Source organism: Callionymus lyra, chromosome 4 (genome assembly GCF_982586985.1).
Source record: "Callionymus lyra chromosome 4, fCalLyr1.hap1.1, whole genome shotgun sequence".
NCBI lineage: Eukaryota > Metazoa > Chordata > Actinopteri > Syngnathiformes > Callionymidae > Callionymus > Callionymus lyra.
Window position 1 is genome coordinate 15939416 of NC_141821.1, and position 23507 is coordinate 15962922.

At 40.5% G+C, this 23507-nt stretch overlaps 2 protein-coding genes and 1 pseudogene across 2 annotated transcripts; all 3 read right to left on the reverse strand.

Annotated features, from left to right (window-relative positions):
* Positions 1-4962: 4962 nt before the first annotated feature.
* Positions 4963-6693, reverse strand: LOC148081876 (phenylethanolamine N-methyltransferase-like; annotated as a pseudogene).
* An 807-nt stretch (positions 6694-7500) lies between these two features.
* Positions 7501-8554, reverse strand: LOC148081877 (phenylethanolamine N-methyltransferase-like). Its single transcript, XM_087788368.1, has 3 exons — positions 8395-8554; positions 8046-8256; positions 7501-7936 (listed from the first exon to the last, which is right to left on the reverse strand). The coding sequence occupies exons 1-3, from the start codon at positions 8552-8554 to the stop codon at positions 7501-7503; spliced, it is 807 nt and encodes a 268-aa protein (XP_087644494.1).
* Positions 8555-22203: 13649 nt separating this feature from the next.
* On the reverse strand, positions 22204-23261 carry LOC148081878 (phenylethanolamine N-methyltransferase-like). The gene is made up of 3 exons (XM_087788369.1): positions 23102-23261; positions 22753-22963; positions 22204-22639 (listed from the first exon to the last, which is right to left on the reverse strand). The coding sequence occupies exons 1-3, from the start codon at positions 23259-23261 to the stop codon at positions 22204-22206; spliced, it is 807 nt and encodes a 268-aa protein (XP_087644495.1).
* Between the last annotated feature and the right edge of the window lie 246 nt (positions 23262-23507).

Genomic DNA, 23507 nt, shown 5'->3' on the forward strand with positions numbered 1-23507 from the left:
AAGTTTATATTGGTATTTTGTTAATGAATGAAACTAGCTCAAGTTGTTTGTTAAGTCAGTGTAAGAGAGAGCGAGACAGGTTTGGGAGACTGTTAATGTAGGTTTTAAAGAGAACAGAAGTAAAAGCTATACGGTTTTGAAGTAATGAACAGATATGAATGAACATGTAAACAATGGAATATTAATATGTATTTAGTTTATTGAGGAAGAAGCATGACTAGAGAAAGTAAATAGAGAAAAGACAAAGAAAAGTTTAGAAGAGACAGATGAAATACATTATTACGTTCCAGAAATTGACAACAATAACTGAAACAAGGCAGACATTCATTTACTGTAAAATGAAACCGATTACAAACTTAAACCAGAAATTGTACTACCAATTCATGGTCATCACGTTATTTTTAGTAGATACTGGAGCAGAACGAACAGTAATCGGTGACATCAATTATATTACAGCAGGAGAAAAAACAAAAACATAAGAGTAATGCCAGCAAATGGAATTGTAAAAATCAGCCCGATCAGTGAAAGACTGTTCAGTTAAAACAAGATAGTGATTTGATTACTGCAAAAGTCTGCTACAGATTTGCAAACAGTAAATGCAGCAGTACAGCAGAGGGCGCCAAATGTATCAAATCACATACCTTGCTCAAACTTGATAAAATCCAAAAAGGACAGTATTTTGCGGTCTTAAAATTTAAGCAATGCTTGGACAAGATTACTATCACGGTGTGGAACGGAGAAACCCAGGCGCAGAGGTGATTTGCAGAGACTTGGATTAATTCAGTGGGGAAGGCAGAGGCGTAGTCATACAGTCCAGGAATAGGCAACAGAAGGCAAAGCAGGGGTAAAGCAAACACGGCGTCAAGGGGCAGAAACAGGTCGATAATCACAACAGGCAGGAATGGAGTCTTGGTCGGGACAAAGGCAAGGAGACAGGGAAGGGATGCTGGAATACTCAGCAGCAGGATACAGGTACTGGAAAACGGTGATGACAAGACAAAGGACGTGACAGAGAGTGGGGGCTTGAGAACACAGGGGAGCAATCAGCAACAGCTGGGGGCGGGACTAACGAGACACGGCTTGGAACAATTACTACTCAGACAGGGAGGAAGTAAGACTAGCACAGACACAGAAGGGAGCGGATTTCACAATAAAACCGGAAACACAAGGAGGAACATGTAGACTCACTACAATTACACTGCAAGTCCAAAGTCCAACCATCTTCGGTCAAAACATTCAGGCGTGTCTCGGTAACTTTACTCCAAAGGAAAGGAAGTCAAATTTTGTTTTTTTGTTAGATGACAGCTTATTGGTTAACAAAAATCAAGACAAATGCAAGAAAGACATTCTCCAATACCTTGAGTATTTGCATAAAACGGGTTACAACTTTGGAAAAAAAGAAGCTCAATACATGGGACATGGTTTAAACAAACAAGGTAGAACGGTGGACCAAGAAAGAAAGGAGCCAAATTTGTAAACAAGTTATACATAGGCCCCGAAGAAAAAACGTGGTTACCAAAATTATTGTTTAAATGGGCGGCAGTATTGAGTCATGGGTTGACCCTTGTCTCAAACAGGAGGGATGGTAGACCAGATAAATGGGATTTATAACACGCACAGGTTTAAATTCCTTCTCAAAGAATATTTGTAAGCGGTGTTTAATCAGAGATAACTCCTAAGGTCAATTGAGACCAAAACTTGATCCAACTTGTCCAATTCAGACCATTCACCTAGATTTTATTCAGTTATCTAAACAGAAAGGTGTTGAATATTGTCTAGTACTTGTAGACGCCTTCTCTAAGTGGGTTGAGATCTTTCCAAAGGCTAAACCAGATGCACCTACAGTAGCCAAAGCATTATGTAAACACATAGTTCCTCAGGAATTCCGGAGATCATCAGAATTGAAAATGGATCACATTTTGTCAATGAAATGCTCAGTGATCGCTGGGAAGGACCATTCCGGATTCTCATCACCACCCCTACAACCGTAAACTTGGAAGGAAAAAATCCCCTGGATTCACTTTTCCCACTGCAAATTGCAACATCTTTACAACTCTCCAAGACCTGAGCCTGCAGACCACAACTCATCCAAGCAACAAAAAGACGCAGGACTTCAAACTACTGAGCTGAGACAACAACAGTGTTCTGACAGGGTTTTCATCGTACTAGTGACCTCTGACTACCCTGGGCACTGCAACAATTTTGCCTAACCACTTTTTTAATCTGAGCACCATGGGCATGGTGGGAAACACCGGCCACATGGGACGTCATGGACGGTATATAAAGAGCACACCAAGTCCACATGACCTACAAGAACGACCAAGACGAGAGAAAACGTAAGGGCATTGACCCTTGAGTAAATCAAATGCTCTATTACAAATGTCAAGAAGTAATCCTCTCTGAACATCCAAGTCTGATGATATAATGTAAAGAAAGCTTTGGTACTTCCTACAAAGGAAAAAGGTGTTATGATATGTTCCAAAAAGGTAAAGAATCATGAAAGTCTACTCTATACTCCAAATCATTCTGGTCTAAACTATTAGGTGTGACACGTAGAACTCGAGCTGAAAGGTCAGTCACTATGAAATTAATCAGACCAAGATCTCAGAAACCAAGCGGAGTCTTTAATTTTGAACCAAGTACATGGTCGTCTCAAGATGTGACTACTTTTTGTTTACCTATACATGACAAAGTCTTGATGAAAATAATTGGGTTAGTTAGCTATCGAAACAGGAAAAATAAGGAATCAATAATGCATTGTGTGGATGGGTCCTAGACCCCTGTTAAGAATTGTGCCATTTTGATGTTCCCCAGAACTGTATGACAGAACTAATGACTAAAGATAACACCAAGCCTAAATGTAAAAAATAAGAAACTTTCCTTCCAGTAACTTGGTTCGAGCAATCCAAACCCATCTTTAGCAGTGACATAGAGAGAAACCAGAACTTCACTTGTTTCAAAAGTAGTGATACCGCTGATAAAGATGTGGGTAAAATGAATGTGAATCGCACAACTACTATTGAAGTTACACAACACAGGCTGACATTTGGTGGATGTGTGGAGATATGGGGTTACGACAGAAACCTGCCCTCTCAGTGGAACGGACTGTGTACGATGGCTACACTGATCATGCCGGTCAACGCAGTTGCCGTCCAGAATAACACTCTCTTTGGATGACTCCGCCTTGAGTAGGAATAGAGAGCAGTTGGTTGGATGAGCAAGGACGACCCCACTTACATCAATGCCATTGGTGTCACTAGGGGTGTCCCACACCGGTATAAGTTGGCTGATCCCATAGGTTCAGGATTCGAGAATTTCCCTATTATCTCTACCGTCTTCCCCGTAACGCCCATCAAAAACATAGACAGTATTAGTTACATCCTCTACAATGTCCAACATCTTGGTAATTGCACAGAAGCTGGTTTCTCGGCTATTCACGAACAATTGCATGCCACTTCTCTTTAGTACAAACCAGGGTACCACGCATTCCGAATCCAAATATTGAGATGGAATGTAGACAAGTAATTATAAGGAAAAATGGAAAATCGCAAGAAGTCACGGTATTTTGATGAAAAGTGTTGAGTTAAAACATGAATGTACATTATGATAAACAGGAGGGAAATGTTAAAGAATTTATGTAGTTATAATTTTATCACAATAAACATGTAGTCATGCTTACTGCGACTCACAATGAGATGGAAGGAATGTGCCCAGTTAAAGTTTCGTTTCCCGAGAAATGACAGTATGTGCATTAAGATACAGTGACCTTCAGCAAGATAAGGGAGCTGAACTCAGCGTGCAGGAGATGACAATGCGCTGGCTGCGTCCAGCAACAAATAAACAGACTGTTTGTACTCAAGTGTGTCATCATCTGAAATATGGAATAAAAAGCCAGCACGGAGAGAGGTTCTTCAGTGGTTGGAGACGAGCCGTGCCAAGGCGCCTCTCCACTCCTTTCTGGTGGTAAAATCTGCATTCTGACTCTGTTTGTTGTTCTAAACCTTGTCTTTGTTCTCATTCCGATTGTCCGGGAGAAATTCCCTGACATTTATCATTCCAAGTCTTGTGTATTCATTTTAATTGCTTATGTGTGTAGGGAGATCGTGTGGACCGTCTTGAGGAAAGTTGATTTTATTTTTCATATTTTCCAGGTATGAAGTATTTGTTTCGTATTGTGAATAGTTTCTGACTCTGTTTAGTTTTATCCTGTAGATGGTGCTGTTTATATGTGTGTATATTTATATGTAGGAGAGTGTACAATTGTCATGTTTATTATTTTGAATTAATCTGTAATGTTGTTGTCCTGCACATACAATCGAAGCCTGTGAATGGGAGATCGTGTGGACCATCTGGAGGAAAGTTTATTATATTTTTCATATTTTCCAGAGTCTGAGAATGAAAGAAAAAGACCATCTGACCACATCTGTTACACCCGACTTAATCCCTTATGGATCATCATTCACAACTGTATCATTCGGTGTTGTCAGAATCGATGGTACAGCGTATTACCTATAGTAGGCCCCAGAAAAACCTCCGTAAATCTTCTCTGGGTCTTTTTCGTTCTGATGGCTTAAAACACCTTCAATTGTGTAAATTTCAAATGAGATGGGTCTTAAGAAAGATGTGTCTTTATCTATCTTTAGTACAGAGAGCCAGGATTCAGCAGTTGAAGACAATTGGTTGATGTGGCAATGCAGTGAAAACAGAAAACCAGGAAAGCAGGAAATAGATTGTATGTGTTTATTTAGTCTTCAGAACACTTGAAAGTACCCTTTTAAGCCTGGATCCATGATGTCACATATGTATTATACTGGGCTGATCTATGTTCACAGAAGTGTATAATATAATATGTGGAATTTTGACGGCTGGATGGGTGCCAGGTACTTGCTTAAGTAAAGCCAAATCAGTTCAACTAAACCACGAACAAGACTAAACAAACTGACTCCAATTTCCTCTGGACCTTCACTTTCTGTTACTTTTGCTTCGGTTCTTTTTGGCTTTTGCGAAAGAAATTGAACCGCAATCATCGGTTTGCTCTGGCTTTGTCGGTAATTCGTACACTTCCATTCTAACCAGGCTGAGACCACTCTGACTGAATATCCGACAGATATCGGCCTCAGTGAATGAGTGAACAGGGAGTCTTGCTCCTGGACTGCCATCATAATAGGTCGTCAATAATGTACTTATGAGCAGGAAGTGACCACCAGGCTTCAGCAGAGATAGAACATTGGACAAGGCTGCAGAATAGGTGGACAGGTTGAGGCAGGCAGAATCCAGACAGAAGCAGCTGACAATGCAGTCAGCTCCTTAAGGAGGAACCACCTCAGCACTCACAGACTGAGGGAGGTGAACGTCCACGTGGACGATGTCTTTCAGAACTTTCCTCAGTCGTGCTGCTTTGTCCTTTATGGCTGAGGGCCTGAATGAACATTACAGAAATTACATTTTCAATAAACAGACTTTTATTGAATGATAAATGTCATGGATGCGTTTAAACGGAGATAAAATAGTAAACAAAATTAAACATTAAACATACTCTCGTCCCTCCAGCCTGCAGCCGTTCACGAAGAATGGTGACCAGTCAAGTCTGCACTTCCCATTGTCCTCGAACCAGTTCTTCAGCTCGGCACGATTGACCTCCAGGAAGTCACTCATAACCACATGGTCGAATATCTCACAAGCTGACATCACCTGGTAAATAGTTGGACCTGAACCAACGTCCAGAAGGAGCCCACCTTTGATGTCACCTGTTTGTCAAAACATAGACTTTAGACTTAAGCTTCTTTATCTACTGGACACATTTAAAAGAGAGTTTATATATAAAATAAACCCCACTATTAAATTCAAATTGTTATATACATATACGCAATACTTAAATTAATGCTAAAATATAATCAAATATAAAGTTAGAGAATAATAATATATACTCTGCTTGATGCTAAAGAGCGGGGGAACCTTTGTCCCCACACACACACAAAATCAAAATACATGCATACTGATTACTGAGTTGGGACCATCTAAATTCAGGATTAGAGTCCTATCACCGGTAGAATAAACCAGCGACCCCAGGGGGGGAACGAAAGACAGGAACAATCCCATAACGAGTGTGACCTCAGCCTGGGAACATTTGAATTATTAGATTACAGGAGACAACAGGCAAGCTCTTCAGACGGGACACAGGGGAATCAGAAAACTTGAAAGAACAATTTGGCAGGATGACCCGACCCCCCTTGACTAGGAACTGGATTTAAACAGCGCAAGATTTCTACATCTTAACGCTATTCTGTTCTGGACTATCAATTTGTTGGGTCGCAGAAAGAAGGACACCCAGTGCTTCGTGAAGGAAGCTTGTATTTCTTTTGCTTTGAAGTGGTAAATAAACGACCCGAACATACTCTGGATTGTTCCTTTTTCTCCACAAATAAAGTGGCCGATGTCTGTGAACAGACGACGTTTTTGACTTTTATACCACCTACGAATCAACAAAATACACCGCTAAGATCAGCAAAATATGACTTTAATATCATTCCTACCTTCAGTGAAAGCCTTGTGCAGGGTCCTCATGAGCCACATGGTATATGTATCTTCTTTGGTAAAGTCTGCACGTGGATAGCTGTAGTTGTACTGCAGGTACCAAGCAGGGTCAAAAGTCTGCTTGTAGGTCTCCTTCAATGCCGTGTGTTCTGCATCCATTTTTTCACCACTTTCACTGATGTTTCTGCTCAGAGGTAGGGCTGCACTCTACTAAACTACTGTGAACAATGTAGAGCTAAATCAAACCCAAGTGATTCATGACCCCACAGCTGCAAGATATAACTGTACAGACCCTTGCATCCTATTGGCCCTCTCCTTATACTTTTATCTATAATACAGATCAGCTTCAACATTGGTGAATACAGTTATGTCATAGTTGAAATACTATTACATTTAAGCTTCTTTATTCATTTTCCTTTTTCGATTACTTCTTACCTATGAGTAACATGGAAGGACCAACAAGTTGTAGCTTAGGTTTTTGGCAGCTCAGACCGCTATCAATGTAATTTCCCAGGCCAGCTGATCATTCTTCACGTGGAGACTCATTCTGAGGTGCTTTTGTATAACATCAGGGTCAACAACAACCGCTGCCAGGTTACCCTTGTCTGCATGTCCAGAATATCTTCAGTACAAAGAGCCAGGATTCAGCCGTTGAAGACAATTGGTTGATGTGGCAATGTAGTTAAAACAGAAAACCATGAGCAAGAAATAGATTGTATGTGTTTATTTAGTCTTCAGAACACTTGAAAGTACCCTTTTAAGCCTGGATCCATGATGTCACATATGTATTATACTGGGCTGATCTATGTTCACAGAAGTGTATAATATAATATGTGGAATTCTGAAGGCTGGATGGGTGCCAGTTACTTGCTTAAGTAAAGCCAAATCAGTTAAACTAAACCATGAACAAGACTAAACAAACTGACTCCAATTTCCTCTGAACATTCACTTTCTCTTACATTTGCTTTAGTTCTTTTTGGCTTTTGCAAAATAAATTGCTCTGCAATCATCGGTTTTCTCTTGCTTTGTCGGTAGTGGGAAAACTTCCAGTCTAACCAGGCTGAGACCACTTTGACTGAGTAGCTGACAGATATCAGCCTCAGTGAATGAGTAAGTAGGGAGTTTTGCTCCTGGACCGCCATCATAATAGTTCATCTCTAATGTACCCATGATCAGAAAGTGACCACCAGGCTTCAGCAGAGATATAACATTGGACAAGGCTGCAGAATAGGTGGACAGGTTGAGGCAGGCAGCATCCAGACAGAAGCAGCTGAGAATGCAGTCAGCTCCTTCAGGTGGAACCACCTCAGCACTCACAGGCTGAGGGAGGTGGACGTCCACGTGGACGATGTCTTTCATCACTTTCCTGAGTCGTGCTGCTTTGTCCTTTATGGCTGAGGGCCTGAATGAACATTACAGAAATTACATTTTAAATAGACTTTTATCGAATGATAAATGTCATGTATTTAAACACAGATAAAATAGTAATAAACAGTAAACGTTAAACATACTCTCGTCCCTCCAGCCTGCAGGCGTTCACGAAGAATGGTGACCAGTCGAAGCTGCACTTCCCATTGTCCTGGAACCAGTTCTTCAGGTGGGCACGATTGACCTCCAGGTAGTCACTCATAAACACCTGGTCGAATATCTCACAAGCTGACATCACCTGGTAAATAGTTGGACCTGAACCAAAGTCCAGAAGGAGCCCACCTTTGATATCACCTGTTGTCAAAACATGCACTTTAGCTTCTTTATCACTAATGGACACATTTAAAAGAGAGTTTATATTAACAAAACACGTGCAATTCAACAAAACACACCCCTTAAATCAGCAAAACAGTACTTTAATATCATTCCTACCTTCAGTAAAGGCCCTGTGCAGGGTCCTCATGAGCCACATGGTAAATGTATCTTCTTTGGTAAAGTCTGCACGTGGATAGCTGTAGTTGTACTGCAGGTACCAAGCAGGGTCAAAATCCTGCTTATAGGTCTCCCCCAATGCCTTGTGTTCTGCGTCCATTTTTGCACCACTTGCACTGATGTTTCTACTCGGATCATGGACTATTTATCCACATCAGTCAGCCTGTTCATCCAATCAGATTCAGGTTGTGTTGGGCAACAGTTGGTGTTCAAAAAAATATATTGACTGTAAATACACATAAGTCTGTCCAAATATTGATTTCTTTACAATGACTAGAGTAGGAGTAAATGTGTCCTGGAAATTGTTTGTCATCATTTGTCTTGATGAAGCTTATATTCACATTGTGCTTAGCAAGCCATGTGACTGTAGCACATAAATCCCATCCTTGCCTCTCTACCTTGGCTGCCTTTGCATTTTGGAGATCTTTTTAAGATTCTTTCATTTGTTTTTAAATCATTACATGGCCTCGTCCCGTCATACCTTTCAAAGGTGCTCCACCTTTATGCTCCTGCTCGCTGCCTCAGGTCGACCGATTAACTGCTCCTGGAAGTGACAAGTTCAAAGCAGAAGCTCAGAGCTTTTACATGTTGCTCCTCTCAAGCTCTGGAAGAACTTTCCTTTGGGTTTCAACTAAAACTTGTCTTGAATCCCACTTTTCAGTTATCTCAGCACTCTGCAGCTGTTTTAGTGTCTTTTCTTGTTTTATTTGCTTTTATTGTATTATCCTATTGTTTTTTTAAACTTCCATTTAACTTTTATTTTGGGCTATATTTTATGTTCCTGTACAGCACTTTGTCCCAACTGCTGTGTTTTAAAGTGCTATATAAATAGAGCTAAGTTGAGTCAAGTTCAGGATTTCCTGTTTAATGTAAAATGACATTTACATTAAAGAGAAAGAGGATTAGGTGCATTTAACTGACAACATAACTCGAGTGTGTATTGACACATAGGCAGGTAAGTAAGTAAGTAAGTAATTTTTATTTATATAGCGTTTTTCCAGACCACGGTCACAAAGCGCTTAAACAATCAAAACAATACTCAATTAAATATAAACTTTAAAGCCTGAACAAATAAAAATGTTTTAAAAGGTTTCATGAAAGAGTCAGTAGACTCCATCAAGCGCAAAGAGAGAGGAAGATCGTTCCAAAGCTTAGGAGCAACAGTCTGGAAGGATTTCTCTCCTCTGGTCCTGAACCGTGTGCAAGGATCCATCAGTAGATTCTGATCCACAGACCTCAGAGGCCGAGCTGGGGTGTAATTCTGGATCAGATCAGTGATGTCAGGAGGAGCCTGACCATGAATAGCTCTGAAAGTAAGAACCAGAATTTTAATTTACATCATGGAGGCGGTAGTTGAAGCCCAGACTCGACTGAATACACCGCAAATCAGTCGTTGCATTAGATCCTGTCATTGAATTCTGTCCATATTTCCATAATAGTCGACCAATACCTGTCTCTTAACTTCTATCTCTGGAATATAATCTTTTAGAGATAGAAGACGTAGACTATTAAGGTCATGGTGTGTAGCATCCAGACCCTGAATCTCATTTCCAGTCCAAAATGACCATTAGAGATCACGGATAGAGGATAATTAGATCACAGATCACAAAGATCAGTGAACAGAGAAGCAGATCGAGTGCACGAATGCTCTTCCCAAGATGCAACACTAATAGACTCAGGGACTCATTAATTCCTCGCGCTATTAGACTGTATTATTGTGAATATGGGGGCAGGAGTGGAGTGAAAAGATGTTATTCTATGTGAACCTGTGTATCCTTTTCTTTGTGTTATTTCCCTTGATCTATGTTCTTTCTATTTGGTCATTCCCTTGCACTGTGTTCTTTTTATTGCACTTTTGTTCTTGTTTTAATGAAAATATCGTCTGCTGTGAAATGGAAAATTAATTTTTTCAAAGGAGATCTCAGGAGGGATTAATCAAGTCTGTCCGTCCGTCCGTCCCTCCATCTATCTAATGCAGACAAATGATAACAGCTGTTAAAAATCATAGGATCATGTTGTAAATTCTCTGACCCACGAACAGTATTAAATCTTTAGTACGTCAACGCCTCACATGAAGAGCCGACACCCATGGTTGCCGACAGCAGGGCTGCTTATTCCTTTTTACCTCGCTAAAGAGGTTTTTCAAAGAAGTGTATACTGGCTCTATATCAATATCTATTTTAACAAAATCTTTAATTCTATATAGGCTTATTAGATTTTAGTTAGTATAAACATGTTTGTTTTGATTTTTTGGAATTCAATTAATTCAGTTTTAATACCTTATTTGGAATGATTTTTTATTTAAGAGAAATGCTCACAATGTATAACCATATTCATTAAATGAATCTGTGTTTGCTCTGTTGCTTTCTCACCAATGTAATCTTCGTGTGGCACTATATGGATGATAGTTTAGCATGTGATCAGATTCGGTATTATTATTTTGTAATCAGACTTATCATTGTTTTATTGCATCATTATTTTACGATGCAATCAGGGGGAATGTAAGGATATGACAACTTGACTGTAACCAATAATCCAGATTTAACACACATCTCAAATAGTAACTTGATTAACTGATAATCTTTCATATTTAATTGATATTAAATAATCAATGCCTCTCTTTAGAATTCAAGTGCTCAGCTATTCTTCAGGTCAGGTCACACTGAGAATGTCGTGTACGAGGATCCAAGTAAGTCTTCTTGAAATGTTTGAGTTCTTTAAAGAGTTCCTCGAAAACACAAATAATTCCAAAAGGTCGATGCGGCAGAATTCCAGAGCAAAAAAAACGTCCAACAGGAAAACCAAAAGCGAAGGAGAAACAAAAGGAGTCCAGACTGCAGGCGATCTAAAATACAAAAAAAACAAAACTCAGCGACTAGGAAGGCTGTAACAAAAAGCGCTGGCAAAGTAAATACTATAAACGTCGGAACGATCTGGGAACAAACTTTATCATATAACGAGAAGCGATCCTCTGGCAATGCGTTCATGGACCTTTCAGGATCGCTCCTTTATTGCCCAATCTAACTTTCCACGACCAACACGTGGCACGGCCATCTTAGAAGAGTGTTTAGAAACACTGACCAATCATACATGCACAAATGACTAGAGGAGTTTACCTAAATATTTATACTATAAAGATCTGCTATTTCATTAGAAATTGTGCATTTGGCACTGGAAGACATCTCTGTGATAGTTTAACAAGAATAAAAGTGTAAATCAGTAACTTAAAGAGTATTGATGATGAAGATGATCTGATCATCCGAGTTTCATATAAATGTGTGACGCTACTGCAATACACATTTTTACATTTATAAAATAAAAACGTTTTGGGTAAAAATGAACAAAATCATGTGTATTTATATTGGTGTTTTTCAAGGAGATCGCTCCGATCACGCGGCTTCAGCTTACTTTCATTCTGCAGCTTCACTTTGATCAAACGTTGTTTCGTGAAATCTTCATGACTTGAAGAATAATTTTCTTTGTTATATTATGAAAACAAGCTCATAATTCCTTTACATTTTTCCTTATACTTTTTTCTAAAATAGCGGATTAAAATATTCATTATAAAATGATCGATGTTTTCTTTATAAATGCAGATTCATTTGGTGAATGAGAACAAATACGTTTAATAAGTTAACTACTGTGTGTTAATTTATGATCAATATTGATCGTTAATGTAACTCTGATGTGACCATCTCAACATGGCCACTGAGTGCCACTAAATAGAATAGAAAATGTTTATTCATCCCCAGAGGGGAAACACACTTTTACAACAGCACAGTTGAAAAAAATAAAGTGCAAGGAAAAAATAAATAATAAAAGATAATAAAAAAATAAAAAATAAATAAAACGATCTTAAAAATATACCGATTATTTACAATATTAGACATTTAACACTATTAACAAAATAAAATAAAACACACGAGAAGAAAAACACACTACGGATTAGCATCAGGATATTTAAAGTAGAGAGTTAAATATCCTGACACCAGTTGGGATGAAGGACCTTCTATAACGCTCCGTCATACACTGGGGGTGCCTGAGCCTGCCACTGAAGGAGCTGGCCAGCTCCTCCACGTTCAGGTGCAGTGGGTGAAGAGCGTTGTCCCTGATGGAGGATAGTCTGGAGAGTGTCCTCCTCTCTCCCACCTCCTCCACCGAGTCAACAGAGCCGGCCCTCGTGACCAGCCTGTTCAGTCTCTTCCCGTCCCGGTCCGTGCTGCCTGCTCCCAAGCAGACCACAGCGTAGTGGATAGCAGAGGCTACCACGGAGTCATAGAAGGTCCTTAATAGTGGTCTGCACACTCCGAAGGACCTCAGTCTCCCCAGGAGGTGGAGGCGACTTCGGCCCTTCTTGTACACGGCGTTGATATAGGTAGACCAGTTCACTTTGTTGTTGAGGTGAACACCCTGGTATTTGAAGCTGTCCACCAGCTCAATGTCCGAGCCCTGGATGCTCACCGGTTGATGTGGTGGGGACTTTTTCCTGAAGTCAATCACCATCTCCCTTGTCTTACCGGTGTTTAAGCAAAGGTAGTTGTTCTCACACCAGTCAACAAAGTCCTTGATGACTGACCTGTACTCCAGCTCGCCCCCCCCAGACACGCAGCCCACAATGGCCGAGTCGTCGGAAAACTTCTGGAGGTGACAGCTGCTGGAGTCATAGGTAAAGTCCGCCGTGTAGAGGGAGAAAAGGAAAGGTGACAGCACTGTCCCTTAAGGCACCCCGGTGCTGCAGATGGTCACCTCAGACCTGCAGTCCTGCAGTCTCACATACTGCGGCCTGTTGGTGAGGTAGTCCATCGTCCTTGCTGCCAGCTGTGTCCCAACTCCTGCGTCCTCCATCTTCTTCCTTAGCAGCGCCGGCTGGATGGTGTTGAAAGCACTTGAGAATTCAAAAAACATGACTCTCACAGTGCTACCAGCGGCTTCCAGATGAGTCAGTGCCCGGTGCTGCAGGTAGATGACGGCGTCATCCACCCCCATCTTTGGCCTGTAGGCGAACTGCAGCGGATCCAACGCAGAGCTCACCGTCGTGCGTAGATGGCGGAGTACCAGCCTCTCCAAGGTCTTCATCAGATGGGAGGTCAGGGCGACTGGTCTGAAGTGGCTTGGCTCCTTCCCGTGCACCGCCTTGGGAACCGGAACCACACAGCAGGTCTTCCACTGGACCAGGACCTTCTCCAGTTTGAGGCTCAATCAAAACAAAACAGTTGAAATACTGGTTAAGTTCAGTGGCCCATCTTTGGTCTCCCCCTGCTGTGGCTCTGGCTCCACTCTGGCCATGACCTGAGATGTTCTTCAGGCCTTTCCACATATCCCTTGTGTTGCCCTGCGCCAGTTGCTCCTCCAGTTTCCTCTTGTAGTCCTCCTTGGCCATCCTGATCGCCTTCTTGAGCTCTCGCTGGACCTCTTTAAGCTCCTCTCTGCTCCCTGAAGCAAACACCCTCTTCTTCTTGTTCAGCAGAACTTGAAACTTCACATTATCACCATTTCTTGCCTCTTAAAGCAAATGTAGTTTTTGTATCATACATATTTAACCTGCGTCACTGAAAATTGTCAACTGCTCCTTTTGATTCTCAACTGCTGGCAAAAGTGGAGGATTTTCCTGAAAAAAAAAAAAAAAAAACCCGTTTTTATCCAGTATAACTACAATTAGACTGCAACATGCATGGCTGTGATTTTTACACATTTAATTTAATACAGTTCCACGTTTTCCCTGATCCAAGACGGACTAGTTATCATAATCATTTACATTTCTGATTAAAATTCTATTTTTGAACAAACTAAAATAATGTAAGATGTGTTGTGAGTGTTCCTGTAAGACTTAGTTCCTGACTTAGTTGTGAGTGTGATGCCCCAGTGTGCACTCACAATGGTGATATTTATTTTATTCAATGTTAAATGTAACGTTTCACAAGTAGACGTGTAATTTCATGGTTTGAGCAGCAGAAACAAGTAACGTGTCCGACTTAATTTCATTCATTTGATTTCGGGTCAGTATCGGTGATTAAATGAATGATGCGTCACTGTAATGATGTTTGGATGTCCTCTTCTGTGAAATGACAAGAGAAAGTTTTTGTGAAGTTTTTGTGGACGTTTGTGCGTGTGTGATAGAAATTAGCTACAATTGTGAGTGTAAATGGCTTTGTGTGCATTTGGGCTATATACAAGTTTATATTGGTATTTTGTTAATGAATGAAACTAGCTCAAGTTGTTTGTTAAGTCAGTGTAAGAGAAAGAGCGAGACAGGTTTGGGAGACTGTTAATGTAGGTTTTAAAGAGAACAGAAGTAAAAGCTATACGGTTTTGAAGTAATGAACAGATATGAATGAACATGTAAACAATGGAATATTAATATGTATTTAGTTTATTGAGGAAGAAGCATGACTAGAGAAAGTAAATAGAGAAAAGACAAAGAAAAGTTTAGAAGAGACAGATGAAATACATTATTACGTTCCAGAAATTGACAACAACAACTGAAACAAGGCAGACATTCATTTACTGTAAAATGAAACCGATTACAAACTTAAACCAGAAATTGTACTACCAATTCATGGTCATCACGTTATTTTTAGTAGATACTGGAGCAGAACGAACAGTAATCGGTGACATCAATTATATTACAGCAGAAGAAAAAACAAAAACATAAGAGTAATGCCAGCAAATGGAATTGTAAAAATCCCGATCATTGAAAGACTGTTCAGTTAAAACAAGATAGTGATTTGATTACTGCAAAAGTCTGCTACAGATTTGCAAACAGTAAATGCAGCAGTACAGCAGAGGGCGCCAAATGTATCAAATCACATACCTTGCTCAAACTTGATAAAATCCAAAAAGGAAAGTATTTTGCGGTCATAAAATTTAAGCAATGCTTTTTGGTCCATTCCTTCAGAAAAAGAAAGTCAAGCATGATTTGTTTTTAACTTACAAATGAGAAAAACTTACTTGGACAAGATTACTATCACGGTGTGGAACGGAGAAACCCAGGCGCAGAGGTGATTTGCAGAGACTTGGATTAATTCAGTGGGGAAGGCAGAGGCGTAGTCATACAGTCCAGGAATAGGCAACAGAAGGCAAAGCAGGGGTAAAGCAAACACGGCGTCAAGGGGCAGAAACAGGTCGATAATCACAACAGGCAGGAATGGAGTCTTGGTCGGGACAAAGGCAAGGAGACAGGGTAGGGATGCTGGAATACTCAGCAGCAGGATACAGGTACTGGAAAACGGTGATGACAAGACAAAGGATGTGACAGAGAGTGGGGGCTTGAGAACACAGGGGAGCAATCAGCAACAGCTGGGGGCGGGACTAACGAGACACGGCTGGGAACAATTACTACTCAGACAGGGGGGAAGTAAGACTAGCACAGACACAGAAGGGAGCGGATTTCACAATAAAACCGGAAACACAAGGAGGAACATGTAGACTCACGACAATTACACTGCAAGTCCAACCATCTTCGGTCAAAACATTCAGGCGTGTCTCGGTAACTTTACTCCAAAGGAAAGGAAGTCAAATTTTGTTTTTTTGTTAGATGACAGCTTATTGGTTAACAAAAATCAAGACAAATGCAAGAAAGACATTCTCCAATACCTTGAGTATTTGCATAAAACGGGTTACAACTTTGGAAAAAAAGAAGTCCGATACATGGGACATGGTTTAAACCAGGGGTCGGGAACCTTTTTGACTCAGAGAGCCATGAAAGCAAAATATTTGGAAATTTATTTCAGTGAGAGCCATATAAATAATATTCAGATGTAAGAATCTGTGCTTGACACGAATTCAAGCCCTTTTCCTTTGTTCATCAAAATCAACAAAGAATTCAGACGGGTTCATCCCTTTCCATGCCTCCATTTCAATATGTCCATCATATTTAAATGAAGCACAAGACTACAATTTCTCCATTTCTGTGATCATGAAAAAACAAAAACAAATGAAAACATGAATTCAAACTAACAGTTTATATTTGTTAATTTTTAACATGTCTGATATGAATCACACAAGTGGATTAATTAAATTTCAGATGAAGTTTAACGAGAATAAAACTGTTCATCAGTAACTTCACATCATTATCGCTTTGTCTGATCGTCTCTGACGTCATTAGAATGTGTGTCTCACCTGCACCTGTTTAACGTGTTTGTGTTTCTGCGTATTCTTATTACATTCGTGAGATAAAGGTAATTTACAAATAGTCATCATGTGATGGTGTATTAATGCAAGTGTGTTTTAAGGACGCGATCACAAAAGGAAAACCAGCATTTGTTCGCTCTCATTGAAACCTGCAGCTTAACTTTGATGGACCTGACGTCATGTTTCTGTGACTCTCGTAGAGAAGAACCTGAAGCGATCAAACGCGCATTATTTTGTTCGATATATTATTTAAGCTTATAATTCTATATTGTTTTTCTGAATTGCGTAAAATGACTGTCGCACATTTTGCTCTTTTTATTCTCGATTCATATGATCTTTTCTGTGCGTTCAGTGGAAGAGGCAGGAGCTCTGATTGGCTGCTGTGCATGTCAATCAAATTTTCAACCAATCTGCACAATAACCATTTGATTGACATGCACAGCAGCCAATCAGAGCTCTCTTTACTATTTTCTTATATCATATTTTATTAAATCACGCGATCTACTCGCAACAGCTTCGCGATCAACCGGTCGACGTATTGCCCACCCCTGAAACAAGTGATAATATTTTATGTTTTGTTTTATGTTATTTTCTGCGAGCCAGATGCAATCATCAAAAGAGCCACACCTGGCTCGCGAGCCATAGGTTCCCGACCCCTGGTTTAAACAAACAAGGTAGAACAGTGGACCAAGAAAGAAAGGAGCCAAATTTGTAAACAAGTTATACATAGGCCCCGAAGAAAAAACGTGGTTACCAAAATTATTGTTTACATGGGCGGCAGTATTGAGTCATGGGTTGACCCTTGTCTCAAACAGGAGGGATGGTAGCCCAGATAAATGGGATTTATAACACGCACAGGTTTAAATTCCTTCTCAAAGAATATTTGTAAGCGGTGTTTAATCAAAGATAACTCCTAAGGTCAATTGAGACCAAAACTTGATCCAACTTATCCAATTCAGACCATTCACCTAGATTTTATTCAGTTATCTAAACAGAAAGGTGTTGAATATTGTCTAGTACTTATAGACACCTTCTCTAAGTGGGTTGAGATCTTTCCAAAGGCTAAACCAGATGCACCTACAGTAGCCAAAGCATTATGTAAACACATAGTTCCTCAGGAATTCCAGAGATCATCAGAATTGACAATGGATCACATTTTGTCAATGAAATGATCAGTGATCGCTGGGAAGGACCATTCCGGATTCTCATCACCACCCCTACGACCGTAAACTTGGAAGGAAAAAATCCCCTGGATTCACTTTTCCCACTGCAAACTGCAACATCTTTACAACTCTCCAAGACCTGAGCCTGCAGACCACAACTCATCCAAGCAACAAAAAGACGCAGGACTTCAAACTACTGAGCTGAGACAACAACAGTGTTCTGATAGGGTTTTCATCGTGCTAGTGACCTCTGACTACCCTGGGCACTGCAACAATTTTGCCTCCCTTTTTTCTGCGCCCCATACTCACCACCCTGTTCCTAACCACTTTCTTAATCTGAGCACCATGGGCATGGTGGGAAACACCGGCCACATGGAACGTCATGGACGGTATATAAAGAGCACACCAAGTCCACATGACCTACAAGAACGACCAAGACGAGAGAAAACTAAGGGCATTGACCCTTGAGTAAATCAAATGCTCTATTACAAATGTCAAGAAGTAATCCTCTCTGAACATCCAAGTCTGATGATAAAATGTAAAGAAAGCTTTGGTACTTCCTACAAAGGAAAAAGGTGTTATGATATGTTCCAAAAAGGTAAAGAATCATGAAAGTCTACTCTATACTCCAAATCATTCTGGTCTAAACTATTAGGTGTGACACGTAGAACTCGAGCTGAAAGGTCAGTCACTATGAAATTAATCAGACCAAGATCTCAGAAACCAAGCGGAGTCTTTAATTTTGAACCAAGTACATGGTCGTCTCAAGATGTGACTACTTTTTGTTTACCTATACATGACAAAGTCTTGATGAAAATAATTGGGTTAGTTAGCTATCGAAACAGGAAAAATAAGGAATCCATAATGCATTGTGTGGATGGGTCCTAGACCCCTGTTAAGAATTGTGCCATTTTGATGTTCCCCAGAACTGTATGACAGAACTAATGACTAAAGATAACACCAAGCCTAAATGTAAAAAATAAGAACCTTTCCTTCCAGTAACTTGGTTCGAGCAATCCAAACCCATCTTTAGCAGTGACATAGAGAGAAACCAGAACTTCACTTGTTTCAAAAGTAGTGATACCGCTGATAAAGATGTGGGTAAAATGAATGTGAATCGCACAACTACTATTGAAGTTACACAACACAGGCTGACATTTGGTGGATGTGTGGAGATATGGGGTTACGACAGAAACCTGCCCTCTCAGTGGAACGGACTGTGTACGATGGCTACACTGATCATGCCAGTCAACGCAGTTGCCGTCCAGAATAACACTCTCTTTGGATGACTCCGCCTTGAGTAGGAATAGAGAGCAGTTGGTTGGATGAGCAAGGACGACCCCACTTACATCAATGCCATTGGTGTCACTAGGGGTGTCCCACACCGGTATAAGTTGGCTGATCCCATAGGTTCAGGATTCGAAAATTTCCCTATTATCTCTACGGTCTTCCCCGTAACGCCCATCAAAAACATAGACAGTATTAGTTACATCCTCTACAATGTCCAACATCTTGGTAATTGCACAGAAGCTGGTTTCTCGGCTATTCACGAACAATTGCATGCCACTTCTCTTTAGTACAAACCAGGGTACCACGGATTCCGAATCCAAATATATTGAGATGGAATGTAGACAAGTAATTATAAGGAAAAATGGAAAATCGCAAGAAGTCACGGTATTTTGATGAAAAGTGTTGAGCTAAAACATGAATGTACATTATGATAAACAGGAGGGAAATGTTAAAGAATTTATGTTGCTTATAATTTTATCACAATAAACATGTAGTCATGCTTACTGCGACTCACAATGAGATGGAAGGAATGTGCCCAGTTAAAGTTTTTTTCCCCGAAAAATGACAGTATGTGCATTAAGATACAGTGACCTTCAGCAAGATAAGGGAGCTGAACTCAGCGTGCAGGAGATGACAATGCGCTGGCTGCGTCCAGCAACAAATAAACAGACTGTTTGTACTCAAGTGTGTCATCATCTGAAATATGGAATAAAAAGCCAGCACGGAGAGAGGTTCTTCAGTGGTTGGAGACGAGCCGTGCCAAGGCGCCTCTCCACTCCTTTCTGGTGGTAAAATCTGCATTCTGACTGTTTGTTGTTCTAACCCTTGTCTCTGTTCTCATTCCGATTGTCCGGGAGAAATTCCCTGACATTTATCGTTCCAAGTCTTGTGTATTCATTTTAATTGCTTATGTGTGTAGGGAGATCGTGTGGACCGTCTTGAGGAAAGTTTATTTTATTTTTCATATTTTCCAGGTATGAAGTATTTGTTTCGTATTGTGAATAGTTTCTGACTCTGTTTAGTTTTATCCTGTAGATGGTGCTGTTTATATGTATGTATATTTATATGTAGGAGAGTGTACAATTGTAATGTTTATTATTTTGAATTAATCTGTAATGTTGTTGTCCTGCACATACAATCGAAGCCTGTGAATGGGAGATCGTGTGGACCATCTGGAGGAAAGTTTATTTTATTTTTCATATTTACCAGAGTCTGAGAATGAAAGAAAAAGACCATCTGACCACATCTGTTACACCCGACTTAATCCCTTATGGATCATCATTCACAACTGTATCATTCGGTGTTGTCAGAATCGATGGTACAGCGTATTACCTATAGTAGGCCCCAGAAAAACCTCCATAAATCTTCTCTGGGTCTTTTTCGTTCTGATGGCTTAAAACACCTTCAATTGTGTAAATTTCAAATGAGATGGGTCTTAAGAAAGATGTGTCTTTATCTATCTTTAGTACAGAGAGCCAGGATTCAGCAGTTGAAGACAATTGGTTGATGTGGCAATGCAGTGAAAACAGAAAACCAGGAAAGCAGGAAATAGATTGTATGTGTTTATTTAGTCTTCAGAACACTTGAAAGTACCTTTTTAAGCCTGGATCCATGATGTCGCATATGTATTATACTGGGCTGATCTATGTTCACAGAAGTGTATAATATAATATGTGGAATTTTGACGGCTGGATGGGTGCCAGGTACTTGCTTAAGTAAAGCCAAATCAGTTCAACTAAACCACGAACAAGACTAAACAAACTGACTCCAATTTCCTCTGGACCTTCACTTTCTGTTACTTTTGCTTCGGTTCTTTTTGGCTTTTGCGAAAGAAATTGAACCGCAATCATCGGTTTGCTCTGGCTTTGTCGGTAATTGGTACACTTCCATTCTAACCAGGCTGAGACCACTCTGACTGAATATCCGACAGATATCGGCCTCAGTGAATGAGTGAACAGGGAGTCTTGCTCCTGGACTGCCATCATAATAGGTCGTCAATAATGTACTTATGAGCAGGAAGTGACCACCAGGCTTCAGCAGAGATAGAACATTGGACAAGGCTACAGAATAGGTGGACAGGTTGAGGCAGGCAGAATCCAGACAGAAGCAGCTGAGAATGCAGTCAGCTCCTTCAGGAGGAACCACCTCAGCACTCACAGGCTGCAAAATAGCAAAATATGACTTTAATATCATTCCTACCTTCAGTGAAAGCCTTGTGCAGGGTCCTCATGAGCCACATGGTATATGTATCTTCTTTGGTAAAGTCTGCACGTGGATAGCTGTAGTTGTACTGCAGGTACCAAGCAGGGTCAAAAGTCTGCTTGTAGGTCTCCTTCAATGCCGTGTGTTCTGCGTCCATTTTTTCACCACTTTCACTGATGTTTCTGCTCAGATGTAGGGCTGCACTCTACTAAACTACTGTGAACAATGTAGAGCTAAATCAAACCCAAGTGATTCATGACCCCACAGCTGCAAGATATAACTGTACTGACCCTTGCATCCTATTGGCACTCTCCTTATACTTTTATCTATAATACAGATCAGCTTCAACATTGGTGAATACAGTTATGTCATAGTTTAAATAATATTACATTTAAGCTTCTTTATTAATTTTTCTTTTTCGATTACTTCTTACCTATGAGTAACATGGAAGGACCAACAAGTTGTAGCTAAGGTTTTTGGCAGCTCAGACCGCTATCAATGTAATTTCCCAGGCCAGCTGATCATTCTTCACGTGGAGACTCATTCTGAGGTGCTTTTGTATAACATCAGGGTCACCAACAACCGCTGCCAGGTTACCCTTGTCTGCATGTCCAGAATATCTTCAGTACAAAGAGCCAGGATTCAGCAGTTGAAGACAATTGGTTGATGTGGCAATGTAGTTAAAACAGAAAACCATGAGCAAGAAATAGATTGTATGTGTTTATTTAGTCTTCAGAACACTTGAAAGTACCCTTTTAAGCCTGGATCCATGATGTCACATATGTATTATACTGGGCTGATCTATGTTCACAGAAGTGTATAATATAATATGTGGAATGCTGAAGGCTGGATGGGTGCCAGGTACTTGCTTAAGTAAAGCCAAATCAGTTCAACTAAACCATGAACAAGACTAAACAAACTGACTCCAATTTCCTCTGAACCTTCACTTTCTCTTACATTTGCTTTAGTTCTTTTTGGCTTTTGCAAAATAAATTGCTCTGCAATCATCGGTTTTCTCTTGCTTTGTTGGTAGTGGGAAAACTTCCAGTCTAACCAGGCTGAGACCACTCTGACTGAGTAGCTGACAGATATCAGCCTCAGTGAATGAGTAAGTAGGGAGTTTTGCTCCTGGACCGCCATCATAATAGTTCATCTCTAATGTACCCATGATCAGAAAGTGACCACCAGGCTTCAGCAGAGATATAACATTGGACAAGGCTGCAGAATAGGTGGACAGGTTGAGGCAGGCAGCATCCAGACAGAAGCAGCTGAGAATGCAGTCAGCTCCTTCAGGTGGAACCACCTCAGCACTCACAGGCTGAGGGAGGTGGACGTCCACGTGGACGATGTCTTTCATCACTTTCCTGAGTCGTGCTGCTTTGTCCTTTATGGCTGAGGGCCTGAATGAACATTACAGAAATTACATTTTAAATAAACAGACTTTTATCGAATGATAAATGTCATGTATTTAAACACAGATAAAATAGTAATAAACAGTAAACGTTAAACATACTCTCGTCCCTCCAGCCTGCAGGCGTTCACGAAGAATGGTGACCAGTCGAAGCTGCACTTCCCATTGTCCTGGAACCAGTTCTTCAGGTGGGCACGATTGACCTCCAGGTAGTCACTCATAAACACCTGGTCGAATATCTCACAAGCTGACATCACCTGGTAAATAGTTGGACCTGAACCAAAGTCCAGAAGGAGCCCACCTTTGATATCACCTGTTGTCAAAACATGCACTTTAGCTTCTTTATCACTAATGGACACATTTAAAAGAGAGTTTATATTAACAAAACACGTGCAATTCAACAAACCACACCCCTTAAATCAGCAAAACATTACTTTAATATCATTCCTACCTTCAGTAAAGGCCCTGTGCAGGGTCCTCATGAGCCACATGGTAAATGTATCTTCTTTGGTAAAGTCTGCACGTGGATAGCTGTAGTTGTACTGCAGGTACCAAGCAGGGTCAAAATCCTGCTTATAGGTCTCCCCCAATGCCTTGTGTTCTGCGTCCATTTTTGCACCACTTGCACTGATGTTTCTACTCGGATCATGGACTATTTATCCACATCAGTCAGCCTGTTCATCCAATCAGATTCAGGTTGTGTTGGGCAACAGTTGGTGTTCAAAAAAATATATTGACTGTAAATACACATAAGTCTGTCCAAATATTGATTTCTTTACAATGACTAGAGTAGGAGTAAATGTGTCCTGGAAATTGTTTGTCATCATTTGTCTTGATGAAGCTTATAGTCACATTGT

What these genes read in the sequence shown, in the direction of transcription:
- LOC148081877 (XM_087788368.1), bottom strand. Translation starts at nt 8,554, where the DNA reads ATGGACGCAGAACACAAGGCATTGGGGGAGACCTATAAGCAGGATTTT. An exon ending in GCACAGGGCCTTTACTGAAG is followed by an intron (nt 8,257 to 8,394) that starts GTAGGAATGATA and finishes TTTTGACAACAG; the next exon opens with GTGATATCAAAGGTGGGCTC. An exon ending in TGCAGGCTGGAGGGACGAGA is followed by an intron (nt 7,937 to 8,045) that starts GTATGTTTAACG and finishes ATGTTCATTCAG; the next exon opens with GCCCTCAGCCATAAAGGACA.
- LOC148081878 (XM_087788369.1), bottom strand. Translation starts at nt 23,261, where the DNA reads ATGGACGCAGAACACAAGGCATTGGGGGAGACCTATAAGCAGGATTTT. An exon ending in GCACAGGGCCTTTACTGAAG is followed by an intron (nt 22,964 to 23,101) that starts GTAGGAATGATA and finishes TTTTGACAACAG; the next exon opens with GTGATATCAAAGGTGGGCTC. An exon ending in TGCAGGCTGGAGGGACGAGA is followed by an intron (nt 22,640 to 22,752) that starts GTATGTTTAACG and finishes ATGTTCATTCAG; the next exon opens with GCCCTCAGCCATAAAGGACA.